Here is an 18,780-nt window from a genome sequence, read left to right as displayed (position 1 = left end):
GCGGGTGAATCAGATAGCCTGTATCAGATGGAAACCAATGGGAGATTCTGGAGTAGATCAAAGGTGTGGCTGCGGTTGAGATAAGTCTACCCGCCATCCAGACACAGTTCATCCGTCTTAAATGGCTGCTCATTTCTCTTGTCAGATAGGAGAAAGGCTATATATAGCTGTGATTAAGATGTCTGGAGCAACTCTCCCAGTCTTTAGTCAATAGGAGACTTCCAAGGCCTCGGCTGACATTGCAACACTGCCTATTAAGGGCATTTGTTTTAAATTAGCGGTTGTTTCAGAGTGCATGTTTTTTGACACAGCGATATCGCAGCGCTGTAACAGCTTCATTGTTTGGCGCACGTCCACTTAGTTGCTCTCATGAAAGTACAAATATTGGCTGGCCTATAGGTACCCATAGTGATTCCACTGTTTGTCTTCTAACAAATGCGTGGCCAAGAAAAGTAAAAACTTCTGACACTTTTGCAAAATACTTCAACGCAAAGCAGACGTTTTTTAAAAAAATTTTTTAATTTCTTTTAATGTGTATTGTGTTGGAAAAGTTGGTTAAAGTGTTCTTGCAATTACAGAAGACGAAAAGACACAAAGCATCCAGCCTTAAACTGACCAGCCTTCATTCACCAGCCTTCATTCACTCAAATCTTGGGATCAAGATTGGTTTGTGTGGATGGTTTGTGTCTTTAAAGGATCGACATACTCGTCTTATAATAAGACTTTAGAACAAGTAAGTGTAGGTGTGACAATGGTGGATGTGAATGTCTCTCCTGTCTCTTCTTCATGAAATTCCCGTGGGTCATCTGTTGTGGCATATAAACTATAGCAAGAGGGATTTCATCTGTATTATACCATCAATCTACTTAATGTTTTGTACATCCTGCAACAAATCTTATAGTGGATAAGAAACACGACTTTAACTGTCACCTGGTTAGCGCATCTATTACAAAGAATTTCTTCAGAAGTGGGAAGTAGCAAAGTACAAATAGTTACTTTTTTCAGGTATCTGTACCCTGCTTGAGTAAGTATTTTTCTGACAACTTTTGACTTTTACTCCTGACTTTTTAACACAAATATCTGTACTTTCTACTCCTTACATTTTCAAAACAGGCTCGCTACTTTAGTTTTAATGCATTTGAGGAGAATTATCGGTTATTTTAATTTTGTGTCATTGCACGCCGCCTTCCCAACATCACAAGACCGATTTCAACCTATCGGTGAATATCACACACGGCAGACGTGGCAAGACTAAACAAGTATGAGACAGACAGAGAGGGACACTCGAATGGAGAGAAAAAGCATGTTAATGTCTCAAATCTGTAGAGACCCTGCAGCCCTCTGCCTGGATTTTCCTCTTTCTATGCTCGGGACGCTTGACCAACTGAAAATGTCTGATTTAACCAAAGAGCCATCGGTGAGAACGTCTAAGTTGGAACTCCCAACGTAAAAAAGTGTAAAAAAAACTGTTGAGTTTGGGGTGTCCTGGTAGATGAAGGACTAGGACCAGGGTTGCCTAAACTTTTTTGCTTGGAATACCAAAACCAAAGCTAAATGGTGGACCACACACCAAACGCAAACACCTTTTGTATTGTATTGTTAAGTTACAAAATCTCACCAGGATTCCTAGTTCCCTTAATTAACTGACTTCCTGAACAAACTGACACTCCGCCTGTTGTAATCAGATTATAAAAAATAATTAATAACTAGGGATCCTATAAGTTTAAAGAGGATTTTTACAATTGATTTTTTAAATCAATGTTTAACTTTTTTATTTTTGCTAGAAACATCTTAAATTGAACTTTATGGTGGGCCAACTTTGGCCCCTGGCCCCACTTTGGGCAGCCCAGGTGAAGACACTCTCCATGCAACCGAAACAGTTTGATTTCTCCCAGGGACCTCTGTTACTTGCTGTCTCTTCCCTCTTTTCCTCTGTGTCTCTGTACTGTTAATAAAGAAATACACCTGAATAAAGAAAAGATGTCCCCAAAACTGTGGAGTTTAAGAAAGGCCTTGGAATTTTTCTATGCATACAACCTCTGAATGGATTACAATACTTTATCGGTTTGGTTTTAACATACTGGAAGTGTGGAAAACCAAAACTAGCTTAAACACTATGACAGGGCAGCAGTTTTGTTCAGTTGGCCTCTTTAGTGGCCTTATGGATTAGAGGGCGCCAAACATAGCGGCTGAGGAAACCCTTGCCTTTCTCTGTTCATCTTGTGAAGCCCACAGAGTGTTCTTGCAATCTCCAAGGCCCCTTCACCACTTTAATAGGGCACAAATAGGACTCACACGCTCACATACACACTACAGGCGTGGAGTCTCTTGCTACTGCTGCATGATGTCACTGGCAAACACTCAATGTGGGGAACACACGGCCAAACAGCGAAACAATTTGTTTAATCATAAAGTGCATTTACATAAGGCAACGGCTGCATAAATGAATGCATAATTGAACAGGTTAATGCATAATGTAGTGCTCCCCCGGGACAATAAATAAAGTGCCTTTTGAAAACGTGTGAGACAGAAAAAGATAGAGAGTGTTACAGAGAGAGAGGGGGAGAGAGGGAGAGAGACAACACTACCCGCCAAGCGTCAGACAAAACATGAAACACGTTCAACGAGACAATGCCAAGGCCACCGAGGTAGAGAGAGGAAAGAGAGAAAGAAAGAAAGGAATATGGCAGGAAATAAATAAATAAAAAGGTGAAGTCTTGCTAAGAGGATTTCAGGACATGCTTCGTTTCTTTCCATAATCTGTCTATTAGCACCAAAGTATTTCCAGCTCTCATAACCATGGCAGGGACACTATTAGTGACAAGCTCACACACCAATACAACTTAACACTGCCTCCTGGGAATTCATCCTTCACTCTCTGTTTGTCCTCTCGTTTCCTATTTCACTCTCTTTCCTTGGCTACCACTCCTTAAAACTATTTTTTTCTCCTTCAGCAGTGTGTCTTTCCTTCCTTCTCTTCCATCTTCTTTATACGCTAATTCTCTGAGCCCGACACGATTTACTTTGTTGAGACACAGTTGGCTTGTCAAGCAAGCCCAGATATTAATAAGTGAACGATTTCTATTCAAGAACAGAGTAGGGGGCCACCGACTGATCAGCACACAGCCATGATTTTAGTTCTGCTACACTGTCATGCTACATTGCAGCTTCTTCTTCAGTAAAACTAAAAAAAACATGAGAGGATTTGTAAACGAAAATCAAATCAGGCTCTGTGATGGTCAGAGTGAGAATTTACTTATTTAATTTTCTCTACTACTCAAAGATTCTTTGATCGGTTATAAAGCAAAGTTTGCATAGATACCCTCGCTCAGTAAAACTGGAGATGTGTTAGACGTGTATTATTCTGCTTAAAATCTTAAGGTGGTCAAAAGTGTTGCAACACTGGTCAACCACAGCAACCGTTGTAGAAATTCCCCTTTCACTGTACTGTTGTTCGGGAACTGTTTTGAAAATCTCACATCTAACATGGCAAAACAAATAGACAGTGTACGGAGGTCTCCAAAACTGAAACATTTTCACCAAAGCAAGTACTTTAAAAACTGTACCTGAAAGTGATCCCGCGTGGAAAACTGGAGGAGATAGCAGTACATCACGACTAGCTATTTTCAGCTAACCTGTGTACCACTGCTCAGAATCATCTGGTTGTGTTATTTGTTCACTAAGACACAGCTGGTCGACAACTTTTGGAATAAAAAACAGACATGGTAACAGTTTTTCACGTAACTTACATTTGTTAGGCCCTGTTGCTCACCAGACTCCCCAAATTTGAAGCTAGGCTACAGTATTCAACTTCTAAAAGTAGAATAAATAACAGTTCTCTTACAAATTAAAAACTCAGCATACTTACTTACTTAACAAACTTAACTTTTAGCTATGACGAGTAACTAATGTTCGCTAACATTAGCAAACTTTAGACAGGTGTTTCTGTGTAACTTACCTTTGGACACGTGCCACTGTTAGGCTGAAGATATGCTTGCTTTTAACAACATGTCCAGGTACAATTTAAATCTGGCTTGCGTATCCTACTTCCATTTGGAGCGCTGGTTGTGCTTGTCCTCAGAAATTAAAGCTACACGTACGCGAGATACCACATGCACATGAATGGTGGGAGCAGTGTAACGCCAGTATGGCAATGTGACAGGGTCAGGAGTCAGTACAGGAGTGGGGACAGCAATGGGTCAACAAGCTAACGTGTGCTATCTAGTGGTATCCTCCAGTAACATGTTTAGTATATAGGCAATTATGTGAACAACTACGTTCACCACGCAGCCTGAACATAAAGTTCAACAACAGCATATCTCTGGCCTTACACAACATTTACTACCATTATCCAACAGTTGTCACTTGTGGCCACAGTGTCTGTTATTTAGCAAAAGTTACATAGTTTTTATTTACCATTTCATGCAGTTTCATAATAATATGATGACTCTATTGTTTTATAAAAGCAATTTGACAATAAGGAAAGGTCTATCTAGACGTAATTAACATATTGTATAGAAGTCACATGTACCAACATGCACCTGCAAGCACGTTCTGTGGCACCGTTATTGAATATCTGCGTTTAAAGAAAGACAGATGTACACTAGGTTGTCGATTACAACCTACTGTATACATAAAATCGCTGTGTGAACCATGTAAACTAAAGTGAATAGGGGCCTTTTTTGACCTTTAGTCTATTGAAATGATTAGCAGTGATACTTGAACTTAGAAAAAGGGACTTCCAGGCTTAAAGGAAATCACAGTCCGTCTCCCTCTGCACAACTCCCACGTCTGCATCCTTTAAAACCCTGATAAATTCAACAACTAGAAACAAAAGCCCAAACAAAACAAGCCGGCTGTATTCATTAAAGCCGCTGTTATGTGCATCTCAGAATATACTAAGATACCTGTCAATGTCTGTTTCTGTCGCGGTGGTCCGCAGCGCAAACATTGCATGTGTGTACGTGTGTACGTGGCTGTCAGGTGAGATTGCAGCATTTACGCTGTGATGTGTCACACCTGATTATGGATACATGTTTCCTTTCTTTCTCCCCCCCGCCCGTGCACTGCAAATATGTGTGATGCACGCACGAGTGTGTGAGCGTGTGACAGGCAGGCGTCAGCGGAGGTTTGGCGCTTGATGACAGCGCCGCGACCTCTGATGACGCCCTCCATTTTGTCAACGCCGGCTCACACAGATTACCCCCAGCGCCATCTTCTTACTCTGTATGCTAATGAACACAGAGAGGGAGTAATGAGAAAAGAGTGACAGATAAAAAAAAAAGAGAGGAGGAGAAAAGAGAAACAGAGGGAGAGGCATCGGAAACAGTGCATGAAAGAATATGTGAGAGAAGGAGGGACATGAAACAAAGTGTTTGAATGAGTGTGACAGAGAGGAAAATAAGAGAAAGAGAACAAAAAAACAAAGAGAGGGCACATGTGTGAACATACACAGTGTGAGAGATGAAAAACGAATACAGTAGGTAGAAGGTGGAAGTGGGGGGGGGGACTAATGAAGGTCATCAGCAGCCATATTGGGGCTCCCTTGGATAGAAATTTAGGTAGTGAGGTAGGGGAGGCTCCGGCGAGTGTGATGAATATGATTATAGGTGTGTGAGTGTGTGTGACAGTAATGAATTCAGGGTGTGGAATAGAAAAGGGATATGGGTCTCGGAGAGTGTTGAATTTCAAACAGGGACACCGACCGGTCGCCGCTGCGCCACTGATCGCTCTGAATGTGTGTGTGTTTTCCTTGTGTCCATGTGTGTGTGTGAGTGTGTGTGTGCGCGCGCCTGTGTGGATGGCTTTGTGCCGAGGTAGCGGATGAGAGATGCAGTCCGGCCTGCTGTAATTTATGTGAAAACTAACAGAGCTGTCCCGAGATGTCATTAGCTAAAAGGCAAATTTCATTATTTCGCTAATATGGAGCATGATGACTCTTTTTGATGTCTCCCTCCCCTTCGCCTCTTCCTCCCTACTCCCTCCCTTTTTCCACTGTATCCACGCCTCCCGCCGCCTTTTTGTCTATTTACCCCTCCTTCCCTTCTCCCCCCCCCCCTCCTCCTCCTTCTCCTCCGTACCCCCATTCAGAGGATCTCCTTATTCAGAGCAGCTTTCCCTTTCAAGGTTGAAGAAAATGGCCATGTGTCTGTGTATGTGGGGAAAGTGAGAGTGATTTTCATTCGTGGTCCCGCTGAATGAGGTGATGGTGACTCACCTTCAGCCCACAACCATGCACACACACACACACACATACACACACACACACACACACACACACACACACCTTGCACTCTTCCTCCTTCCCTTCCCTCCCAGCCTTTGATGTGCGTTTGAGTCGATGGCTAATCAGGTAGCATCAGGCCTAGTCCTCATTTCCCCTTCACACCGGCCCCATTAGGGAGCAGGCTTTCTGGAGCAGGCCGATAAGGACAATATGCTCTTCTTTGGCACTCTCTCTTCCATATATACCCTAAATCTCCCTCTACTCTCTCATTCTTTCTTTCTCTCATTCTGCTCTTTTCCCATCTTTCCCCTCGCTAAATCTCCAGTGTCTCCCTCGTTCCCTCCATCTCTCATTCTACCCGTCACATGCTTCTTTTTACCTTTCACTTTTCTTTCCGTCTCACCACCTTTACCTAAATGTCCCATTACTCTCTTCCTCCTCTTTTCTCTCGTCTTTTCCCATCTTAACCTCTCCGCTCTCTAAATCACACCGCGGACCTCCTTCCCTTCATTCTTTTGTCAGGCTCCCTCTGCATCCATCTCTCACTCTGCTTTTTTCCCCTTCATTCCCAAACTTATTCCCCAAATCCCCAGCAATGTTCTTTCAGTCTCTTCCCCCGATGCATCCCTCTTTCACTACTTCCTCTCCTCTTTCCCCGTAGTCCTCAACTTTTTCCCTCTCCCTCAAATTGTCTCGTAATCTCTTTTTCCCTCAAGGTTTCCTACTGTCTTCCCTCTTCCATTTCCTTTTAACCCTTTCCTGTCCTCCTTGATGTAACTTTTTTTGGCCTTATGGTCAACTTATTTAATAAGAGCATGGCTAACATAGGCACAAAAATCTGTCATATGTCCCCTGTGCTGCCATACTCAATGCTAAAGTATTTAAGGTAGTATCTTTATCCAGAGGAAGACACCTGACATATAAAGGCACGGAATGTAATTCCTGCTGCTAGTGGTCTCTCAATCAAAAACAATAACAACAAAGATGTAGTTTGATACTGTTGCGAAGTAGCTGTAGTAGATGGGATCATGGGAGTTGCTGTCTTTATTGATAACGACCACAATCGCAGATGAAAATCTATCTATCTAAAATAGACGTAAAATCTGATGCTTATCCGGAAGTTGTTGCGACAGCCGACCAAATGAAACACACACTCTTACCTTGAGTAAATAAACCAACTCGTAATATCTAACCAATATTTTGACGTTTTTAGTCATTTTAATCCAGAAATGTTAGATATTATAGCTTTAGAATGTTGCTGGAGGTGTATATCATTTATCATTTTTTTTAACCTAGATCCATCCATAATTCCCTGAGTAATTAACGAACATGTCAAAAAACGTCCTATCTTGCAATGTTAGCCCTAACCCTAATCCGTCCCTTTACTGGGATCTACGCAGAAATGAATAGGATCTATTCTGGGCTAAAACCGACCCTCCATCCAAGGTGTTGACAAACCAACCAACCAACAAACACAGGTATAAACATAATCTGTGTTGTTAGTAGTTGTGATTCTGAGGAAAACGGAGTCAATCAAGTTGTCTTCGCGACAGCGGTGCCAGAAAATGCTGGGGGCATTTATTTTTTAAACTATTTAAATGGGCATCCAGTTTCTTAGATTCATCCAGGAAATGGGAGTGAATGGAGAGGGGGACAAAACATAATTGTCAATTTCCACTCAGAGAGCACAGGAACATCTAGAAGTGACAACCAAAAATAGTTAGTCAACAAGCTGTGCAACTCAAAGTAGCAGAAAAGCAGTCTCTGGTATTGGGAACAATGTTTGTATCACATGGCATGCATTTTATGTTTTTTATTTAAATTGCCCTTTATCTGCTGTAGGTTTGGTGCTGCTAGCTCTCCGTAATGTCACATAATAATGTCACACAAATGTAAAAAGGGACACATGGATTTTTGCTTTTACTTATCATTAAACAAGTTTGTTGGCCAACTCCTGAGGGCTGTTTAGCCAAGCCCGTAGTCTAACCTTCCTATAGAGATCAGGTCAAAGCTTAGCTTATCTGTTTGTCTATCAATTCAAGTGCTTCTGGGTATTGTGGGCCCTGCTTTTTCTCTTTGACTCTCTTCCAGGCTGTTCCTCCCTCTTTCCTTTCATCACTCAGTACAATAAATAGACAAAAAGATGTGCTGTATCTCTACTGTTGGTTGCCAAATGCAGCATTGGACATTAGAACCACATAAGAAGACTCTAAATAACTAGACACAAAGAAATAACTATCCTACCAATTATGAAGACAGATCCGACCAGTCAGTCAGCCAAGCTAACGCAGAAGCATTGTGTACTCATTTTGCAGCCAATCAGACAGGCACTTGGATTCCAGGACGCGGTGTACCCACATCCCATTATACAACAAAAACACTGACAATTACTCCACAGTAGCTCAAGACTGACTAATGCCTACTGTAAAAGAGTTCCACCAATGTGAAAATACCTCCTCACTGTTATTTTTCTTACAACTCAGCAGTGGGCGTGGGAGTTAAATAAGTAGTACTGGTTATGGCCGCTTCAAGTCCTCCTCTGGGATATTTGAGTTTACAGCTGGTTGGGGGGTTTATGTTTGTGGTCTTGTGTTGTTTATTGGAATATACATAAGCATGATTTTGGCAATGCAAAGGGTTCCCAATAGGGCCACACATGCTGCAAATGAAATCATTATACAACACTGTAAACTACGGTTGTTCAAACATATTTAATGAACTGTACACTTATTTATACTAAGTTGTAATCGTTGAATACAAATCTTGTAAATGCAGGTTTTTATTTATCTGGATTCTTACTGCGTCTTCTTACTGCCTGTTTGTGTTATAGTTTATAGGATATAATGGGATGGATATTATGCATATGAATGTAATTATGACTTCACAGCAATAATACTTTTCTGCACAATATCTGAAGCTACTGGCAAAGCAAGGCAAAATACCTGATTAAATGCCTGAAACAGAGCCAAAACTGCAAAATGTGCAAAAATGATTTTCAGTGGAGGGGTTAGTTTAGAAAATATTGAAATCAAGCATAGGATTGTCTGCTGCAAAGGCCACATACATGTATTTACAGATGAAGACTATGATTTGGCACTGATTCCATCTTTATTATGTGACAAAATTAAAATGTAAAGGGTTGATGGTGGAGATTTTAGGGCTTCTGTTGGGACATTTTGTCAGTATGAAGATTTATCTCTGCCTACGGCCTTGAGCCTAAATTCACCTGCACCAACATAATGTCAGCATTTTGCTATAGTGAAAATACATAAATATGATATTAAAAAAAAACATGACAAAAACCCACCTTTTCAGAAGTGAAATATTGTGTGAATGACTGTCTCCTTTCCTTTTTTGGAGTGACCTAACTTTTAGAGGCGATTCTTTACCAGCACTCCTGTCAGTTTTATTTCTTTCTCACCATCTGTTGCTGTTCTGTCATTTTCCGTTTATGGTGTAAGAGAATCACCTCCCCCTCTGAGTCTTAACACAGTGGCAGAATCTTGAGCTGGTCCAGCTGAAGCATTTTACACATGACAAAAGGGCTGTCCCACGTGTTGGACAGGTTGTTGTGATATAAGGCAATTACCTATAAAATATTTCTTAAAAGTCAAAATTCTTACATGAAATTATCCTCAGTCACACATAAACTCATGCATTTTATGTTAACAGAATGCATCCACAATATGGACTGGGGCTGTCACAATATCAGACTTTGACTACATGATTAATGTGGTCAAAAGTATTCACATTACCCACACTGCTTCAGACTGTCTCGCTCTCGTCTGTCATCTCCTCCAGCATGATTTTGTGTGGCAGTAGTAGCCACACGCGGTAGCTCACTAGCCAGTTACTACGTCTTCTTGTTCTTCTCTTTTCCATTTTATGGCAGGTGGCAACCTATACAAGGATGGGACAGTAAAATAACTTTATTGTTTTTCTTATATATTATATTATATCATATTATATTACATTATATTATATTATATTACATTATATAAGTCTTAGTCTTAGAAAAATGTAGCCTACAATGAAGCAATCAAAAGTCAACAAATATCAACAAAGGGGAAGTGCTCCAAATTTGAGAGCATATTTCTTCTTCTCTGGACCTGTTCCATCGACTTTCAGCAGCAAACTGGGCAAAGCTGAGGGCTTGAGTGAGTGCACATGACAGACGGGGTCATTACCACACATTCACCTCTGCCTCTGGGTTGGATTGCCAGGTACAACGACACATATCCCACACAGAAACTGAGAAACACCCATTTGATTTGTATGACTAGGACATCAGGAGCACTGCGGGAGAAAGGGTTAAACTTGACCGGTACGAACTTGAAGTTCAAGTAGAATGAAACCTATTTGCTTTAATTTAATAACTTTAGTGAGTTTCTGTAAGAATCTCCTAACTAATAGTGATCCTAGAAAATTATTCTTGGTGGGTATATTATCATATTTGTGAACTACCCTGCAACCGTCTATCTCCACCCGCCCGGTGCTCCAAGTTGGTTAAAACAAACTATTTGTAGCAGGGCTGCTTACGACATGCATGGCTTGGACTCATAAGCTTTTTGTGTGATTATTAGCATGGGCAACCACACACAGACCTACAGGGAAGCCCAGACCGGAGCTGATAACACACGCACACACACTTGCAAACACACACACACGCACACGCACACACACACACACATCATAGGCACAAGCACCCCAATCATTTGTATCTTGAAATGGGGATCAAATAATGTCTCGTAAACACTGTAATGAGTGCTGTGATGATCAACAGCTACTCTGTCTCTCTTTCTCCGTCTCTCTCGTGGTTGAGGGCCCACACTGTTCACAAACAGCCTGACGCTAATTTGGAATAAAAAGAAAATACTGACTTGCAATATTTTGCTGGTTTACCACAGATTTCCAAGGGACCACACATACAGCAGTGAAGTACCACCCACTCTCATTTGATGAAATTAGGTTAGGAAGGAGCCTGTTCTGTGCTTTCCGCCTTTTGTGAGAGAAGAGCTCATGGTGTGGAAATTAAGAGCCTGTATGTGCTTGTGTGCGAGTGTGCCGATGTGTGCATTCGCGTCTGTGTGTGTGAGAGGCTGACTAATCCCTCCACAGAGCTGAAACGAGTTAAAAACACATCAAAGGGAAGCTTAACCTCTGTGAAACCTCACCGGGTTTTCAAGAACAACAAATGATCATTCTCCTCATTGTTTCCACGGGGACTCTTTTCACCGCTGCGCCGCTGACTTTTCCCTCAGTCCTGGGAGTTTTCAAAAAAAGCCTGTGGTTTCATTTTTAATGACTGTGCCGTTTGTGTAAGTGTGCGCGTGCGTGCATGCGTGTTTGTGAAAGAATATGAATGCGCGCTGATGTGTGAGTGGGTGCACGCATGTGTGTTTGCACATAAAAGGAGGGTATTTTTGAGTGTGACATGGCAAATGAGGAAAACCAAGCTAACAAGGACATGCAGCTCTGCTCGAAATCATTAAAATGTACGACATCCTGACCAACTATACAACAGCTATGTATGTACAGAACCAATGAAGGATGAAAAAAGGGGGGTTCGGAGGACAGGTGGGAGAGGGTGGGGTACAGGTGGGAGGGGGGGAGAGTGTGGGAGAAGATGAGGAAGCCAAATGTGGCCTGAGACCCGCTTTCCCCACAATTCTCATTATGACAGTATAACAGCGCTCCTTCTGTTTGAGTTCAGATATTAGCATGCTTCTATTCCTCGTCTCTGCTTGTGTGAGTGAGCAACACTCTGATTCAACAGCTAGAAACATATAAAAAGAGCCATGAGACACCTGTAGACGTGCATGTAAGGACAGCAGGTCAATGTGGCTTGAGTGTGCCATAGTCACTGCTTCAAAACCACATTTTAGATAATCTGCAGAAAGGTTTTGCTGATTAGAAACGTTACCTGTGTCGACATATTTGTGTGCCTCACCAGTTAATTAAAGAATGCCTAATCATGGCATGTTAAGAGGCCTGTTAACATGCCAGAAGTAAGATATATCAGTCAGCATACTGACAGAAATGTACGACCACTCACAAATGTGTGGTTGTTTTTATTTTTCCGTCTTTCCAACACAGGGGGCTTAAACACAGCAACAGAGAAAAATCAATAAATATAAAACATCTATGATAATAAACATTCAATCGCACACAAGCACACACTCACCCACAGAGACAGAGGCACGCAGACACACAACGTACCAGCACATGAAGACACAAGGCCACATTCACCGCAGTCGATGCAGGACACATGGCGCACAGCTGCAGCGTAATCAGAGACTGTGTTACAGCCACTCGTATCAACATCTGAGGCATGTCTGTGGATACTGATGATGTGCCGTCCCTCATTTATCCAAAGCTTCGAATGAATGAGGAGGACGCATTCATCAACGCTCAAGAATCCGCAGTCAGTCACTGGTTCTGTTTTGTTCGTTTAAGTTGAATTAAATTGATTATGGTTCCTCAGAACTTTTGGAATTTTCAAGTAAGTGCAGACACAAAAACATGTTTTAGTGCTTAGTGCTACAGTTTTGTTGCAAAAAAATAAATAAATCACTATTTGAAGAAGAAATGGCTAGTGTTAGAAGCTACCGCTGCTCAGAGCAGATTGAGAATGCAATCGATTGCTTTTTGCAAGTGAAATGTAAAATACTGTAGAAGAGAGATTTTATTTTACATATAAAAATGTGGGATAAATGTCTTCATGGCACAATAGTAGAGACATGATCAAGTTGATTTTTGACAATTTGATGAAATTCCATCATTCGCTGGTTCTGGAGGACCCCTCCGGCAAAAAGCACCCTGGGACTTGACTTTGACCTGCAGGACATTAACCTCATACTGAGCACACTCCCTCGTGAGGAGCTGGAGGTCAAGAAGTCATGACAGGTCAAAGTCTTCAGGGGGCTTCATTTGGTCAGATCCCTGCTTGTCCTCCCAGACCGAGCAGCTTCCAGAGACACAGAGGCGGTCGGTCTAATCCTGAACGCTTCAGCTGAAGCCTGGGACTCACCTGGCCTCTCTAGCCCGGCTCCGCTTAGCTCGGTCCGGGTTAGAATCCCATCAAAGTCCCCTGTGTGCAGGCTCAGGGGATGAGGGAGGCGGAGGGATGAGGGTAGGGAGGTGGAGGTGGAGGGAGGAGGTGGGCGGGCACTGAGGGAGAAGGGGAGGAGGATGGCGGAGCGTTGCTGGGAGGTGGGAGGAGGAGGAAGCAGTCGCATGGACCTCTCCTCCTCCAGCTGCCTACGCAACCGCTTATTCTCCCCGCTGAGGGCGTTTAACTGGAGAGAGAAAGAAAGAGACATATGCACAGAGGAAGACAAAGACAATAACAACATTTTTGACAGAACAGCTTCATGTGCGACCGTGAAACAGACCGAGGAGAGCGAATTTTCGGGCGAAAGTTTCAAGGAAGTTTTGACATCACACTCATTTAGTGAAATCAACCAAATTAAAAAGCAATCATTTGAAGTTACCAATAAATATCCAGCATCAAAAGTCAACAAGCTATCAGGTTGATGAGGTAGCTGACACCCCATTATGGGCCTAATTCATCTTTCACAGCTACTTTCATGCCTGTTGAAACAGAAATGCAAATGGAGAAAAAAAAAAAAAATGTGCCGGGGTTTCAGGAAAGGATTGCGTTCACAGTTTGAAATGGTTGCAAGTGGGAGTCACGCGACGGTGTAAATTTCTACATGAAAACAACCAATTTGAGCGATCATTAGAGGTCGATTTGACACAAAATCATCCGTGACACAAAACAAATCGCACGTCGTCAGAACATGATTGGGCTCCCTGGAACACAATTACAGACTAGCTAAATTGAGGGTGTTTTATTTTTTGACAAGGACATTTGGGTAAAGGCAGGGAGGAGAGTGAGTTAAAACGCAGCTTTAAATGGCAAAAAAATAATAGCATTTACATTTTGTTGTACAGCGTGGTAATTATATGCAAAATGTGCCAGTCGGAAAAATTGTAATAGGGCAGATAAAAGGGAATAAAAGATTTGAAATTATGTATTTTTAGCTACGAGGGAGAGTTATATAGAAAATTAAAGGATGGGGAGTCAAAGAGACACGTTGGGTAATGACAGTTGCACTCGTCCACATCTGTTTTTTTAGTGTGCGTGTGTGTCTGTGTGAAAGCTGCGGTTAAAGAATGATGTCACATCGACATGTCTGGCCATGTGTGTGCGTGTGCAGGCGTGTGAGTGTGTGTTGGGGAGAGAGAAAAACACAAATGGAGATGAGACAGACACATTTCCGGACGGTTCTGCTAACATTACCCTTCCAGACATCTCACACACACGCACACATGCATGCGCGCGCACACACACAAACACACACACGCATGCACGCTCAATAAATCTGAGTAAATGTATTACATCTGATGACTAGGAAAAGCAAGGTCTTAGGCTTAACCCTCGAAGAGCCAATGACATGTCGATGTGTCAGAACCATCCTAAGACGCTTAAAGAGTATTTGCTATCTTCAACAGGCAAACATCCGACAACGTGTTCATTTTATGTGACGCCAAAAGCAATAGAATTTCCAGATGAAAAACACTGAGGTTGACATTTATAATTAACCGTATATTCAAGGGGACCTGTTTAATTTCCCCCCGTCTTTGGATGCTCTGGATGCGCTCCTAATTGCAAGGGAGGGGGGTGAAATTAAAAATCACAGCTTGTCTCCTCAACCCCTCACATACGGCGGGTGAACTGGTGTGCATATGTTCGGATGAAAAGGATGTGTTTAAGTGGGGGAGAAAGAAAGAAAGGAAGAAAGAGACAGACAGAAAGACACGGAGGGGGGTGCTTCATTGCTGGTGCATGAGTGTGTTTGCACTTTTTCTTTGGTAAAGCTGGTTTTCCATTCAAGTGTTTTAATAGGAATTGTGAAAATTACTGAGCTAGAAGAGCTGAACAAAGACAGCAAACTTCGAGCAGGTTTCTTCTCGTCGGCAAGAAAGTTTTTTAAATTTGGTTATTTTTGAATGGTGTTTTGGAAAGGAAGTTGGATTTTTGGAAACACTGTGCAATACTTGTCAATCCACCGTCTAACGCAGCTGCTTGTATGGAGGGTTTTCTTGGAATAATGCGTCTCTTTTTCATCATTGCATGAAAGCATGAAACAACCTGGACAATGGCTGACACTAAAGCACAATAACAGCTCGCCTAATGCTAATCAAGTCTTCAAAGAATCCCAGCTTTTTCCGCTGATGTTCCTCTTCATCCAAGATGATGAGAAATCACTTAATTTGCATCTAATTTTGTGTGACATTTCAAAAGTTTGCATGAAATTTGCTTGACAGTCGGATGGAAATCATGCGTGAGACTGAGACTGATCCAAAGCAGAGACACGGACCTGATTTATAACCCTTTTACATAGACATCCTATTCAGCTTCTGCGCCGATATCTGTATGTGTGTGCGAGTGTGTGTGTCCAGTGGACAGTGAAGGGAATAGCCTTGTGGAAATGAACTGTCCGTATCTCATCCTCTCCAACTCTGCTTGTATGTTTGTGTGTGTGCAGACTGTCCATGTTGGATCAATATGTGTAATGATTCACACTAGAGATTAAGAGGTGCTATTACACACCTGACCTGTTAAACAACACCTCTATCGTTCTCTCCATCTGCTTCTTCTTCCTCCATCCGCTCCACCTTCCTCCATCTCATACACGCAACTAATGCCATCTGCTTTTCCACCGAAACAACGCTGCATTATAAACTTCAACAAGTACCAGCTTTCTTCGTAGCCCGTCAATCAGCGGGCCATTCTGCAGACTAACAAAAGTCGGGTGAGCCGTTCCCCAGGCCCTGGAGTTTTGGAGAACTGAGGGGGCTGAGGAGTACTTTTGATTCGTCTCTCCTTTGGTGATTTGTTGACTCTTGTGAAGTTCAACACAGTAAAAAATGTCAGCTTTTCCTCAGAATATTCCTCTGTGTTTTTCCCCCCACATTGTTTTATCACAGCGGGCCATTTCCCTACGCTGTCATGGAGAGATCAGCAAGGCTGTATTGATATACATCCCTCTCTCAGTTTCATGAAAGGGAAATCATTTACCAGTGGAAAGAAACGTCACTGCTTTTTCCCGATACGATTTGTCCCCCCTTCCCCGCGCTGCACACACGCCCCCACCCCGCTGCCGACTTTTTACTTTTATCGTAGGAAGGGGAAATGGATGTCTGCGTGCGCCTGTGTGTGTAAGTGCGCGTGTTCGTTTGAAGTTGGACGCATGAAAGCTTCCTCTTCTGTGTGAGCTCAACAGCAGGTGGGCCGGTGTGTGGGTGTGTGTTTGTATCTGTCGGGTAAAAGGACTGCCAGGACCTGGTGTGTGTGTGTGTGTGTGTATACTTGTGTGTGTGTGCTCTTACTTGTTGATTTAGCATTCCGATGGCCTCCAGGTTGCGTCGCAGTCTAGTCTGCATGTTCTCGAGTTTGCTGAGGTTTAGAGCTACACAACCCTGCTTTTCCGTGCTGTAACACAAGCGTACGTACATGCACAAAGAAACATATACGAGAAATTGACTCTGACATCTTTACAGTACATCTTCACACCTGCAGAATAATAAAAAACTTTGCTTTCTGGCTGCTGCTTGAAACTGGCTCATGTGCTCAATAAAGAGTACACTTGCTACTGTTATGGTAAAAATGTGAAACTCATTTTTGCACAATGATATGCATTCGCGAGACGAAACAGTTTCGATCAAATGTCCTCGAAATCTGGGGCATAAAGAAGTTGGCGCACATCATCTTCATTATAACCATCTTCATTATAACTTATTACTAAACTCAAAGATGGGCGAGCAAATGGGTTCCAGAAATCATTAAATTATATATGAAAGCGAATAAAAAAAAAATACAAAAACAAAACGAACACAACCGCAGCCAGGGAACATTAAGAGTACAAGAAGCCATTTAAGATTTTAACTGTTTATTAAAAACGTTTTGGGAAATGACAAACAAATGTTAGGGTCTGCTATCTTCAGACCCAGGGCTGACTTAAGGAATGTCTATTAAATTAACGACGGTGGATAATGGTGCTCTGTACGGGCTGAAGAGCTTGCTGCCCCCGCTTTACGCTCTTTCTTTCATGCCCCAGTGAACCTGTCCAGTTAGCATTCGGAAAAAACCTTCTAAATACTTTATTGAAGACTTCTTAGCCCATTAAAGTAGCACTGTACCTCCCCAATGTTAATTTTCTTGTAAAAGAGCAAGCTGGGATTTCCTATCAGAGCAGCGGATGGAAAGACGGTCCCGTTTTGCTTCAGTTGAGAAGACGCGCACGCTCCCTCGAAACGCTAATAAATGGCATCATTGTTCCTGTAGACGTGGGCGAGCTGACACACACACACGCACGCACACACACACACACACACACACACACATACACATATACACACACAAACTTTTGGCCCTATTAGCCATATCTTTAAACATTTAAGATCTGAGGAGACACTTGATGGAGATGCTAATATATGAACTGACATTTTTGTCTGAAAAGTTTATGAGACTCATTAGTGGAACCATTGAGCTCCCATGTATTTGTAACCGTCTATGGTAAACCTCAACCACGACACAATAAAACAGCAACATAAACAAAAGTGACAGTCACACTACTGCATAAAAACACTATCCACTTTACTCTCCCCAAAATATTAATCCGTTTCTAATGAATCACTGTTTAAGTCTTAAATAAATGATGAAGGCAAAATAAAAAAATAAAAATTTTGCATATTTATTTTCTACAATTAATTTGCCCGAGTATGTACAAACAGAAAATAAAGCATGACAATTAATCTGAGAAGAATTCCATAGATACACCGGCTGACAGACCGTAATCTGAATCCCTGCCTTTTAACTAACTCACTAATTAAGCTTGTCCAATGTAAGCATTTTTTTAAAAGAAACCTCATTTCCTGAAAATGACATCCATAAACTGAACATAATTGCAGCTGACCCTTCCAAATCTTTTAATTTCACACCATAATGATGATACAAAGAACATTAATAGGAAGAAATGCTGGAATTTCCTTTGATCTCTCAAATTGTAAAAGTTTCCACTGCTACATATTGAAGGAAAAACAGGAGCCGTTAGCTGCAGCTCCATAAAAATCCAAAGCGCTGCATCTCCACAGCTTCTTCACATGATTTAAACTCTTTCCTCGATGCTAATGTGGTCTTCAGCACATCATGAAACATCACCGCCGCTGAGACAACTGTGTGAGATTTATGCACCCGATGTGAGAAGGCAGCGATGCGCTGAGCGCTTGGCATGACGCCTGTGTAAACATGTGTTCCTGTGTTTACACGCAAACATGGATGTGTGTAATTAGCGGCCTAACCCAATCAGCATGTGTATAATTACAGTCATTAGTGTCAAAGCCAAGCTGCCGTGCTCTCTAAACCCGGCAATAAACTACATGGTTCCCCTCTTGCTCCAGTCTCCACTCTCATCGTTCTTATTTACTGCTCTCATCTCACATTTTATGCAAGACTTGACTGTCTTCTCACACAGTCGCCCTCTTAT

The 18,780-nt window shown here is 42.1% G+C and overlaps 1 protein-coding gene across 1 annotated transcript in view; it reads right to left on the bottom strand.

Moving 5' to 3' along the window:
• Nucleotides 1-12,642: 12,642 nt before the first annotated feature.
• Nucleotides 12,643-18,780, bottom strand: part of LOC141014320 (uncharacterized) — a 97,699-nt gene continuing 91,561 nt past the window's right edge. Inside the window, exons 26-27 of the mRNA XM_073488059.1 lie at nucleotides 16,625-16,727; nucleotides 12,643-13,524 (exon numbers count right to left, since the gene is read on the bottom strand). Of these exons, the coding sequence (XP_073344160.1) occupies nucleotides 13,153-13,524; nucleotides 16,625-16,727 (475 nt within the window). The 3' untranslated portion in view covers nucleotides 12,643-13,152. The remainder of the gene's footprint in view (nucleotides 13,525-16,624; nucleotides 16,728-18,780) is intronic.

Source organism: Pagrus major, chromosome 19, assembly GCF_040436345.1.
Source record: "Pagrus major chromosome 19, Pma_NU_1.0".
NCBI lineage: Eukaryota > Metazoa > Chordata > Actinopteri > Spariformes > Sparidae > Pagrus > Pagrus major.
The sequence above is the reverse complement of the archived record's forward strand: the minus strand, read 5'-3'. Positions and strand labels throughout refer to the sequence as shown.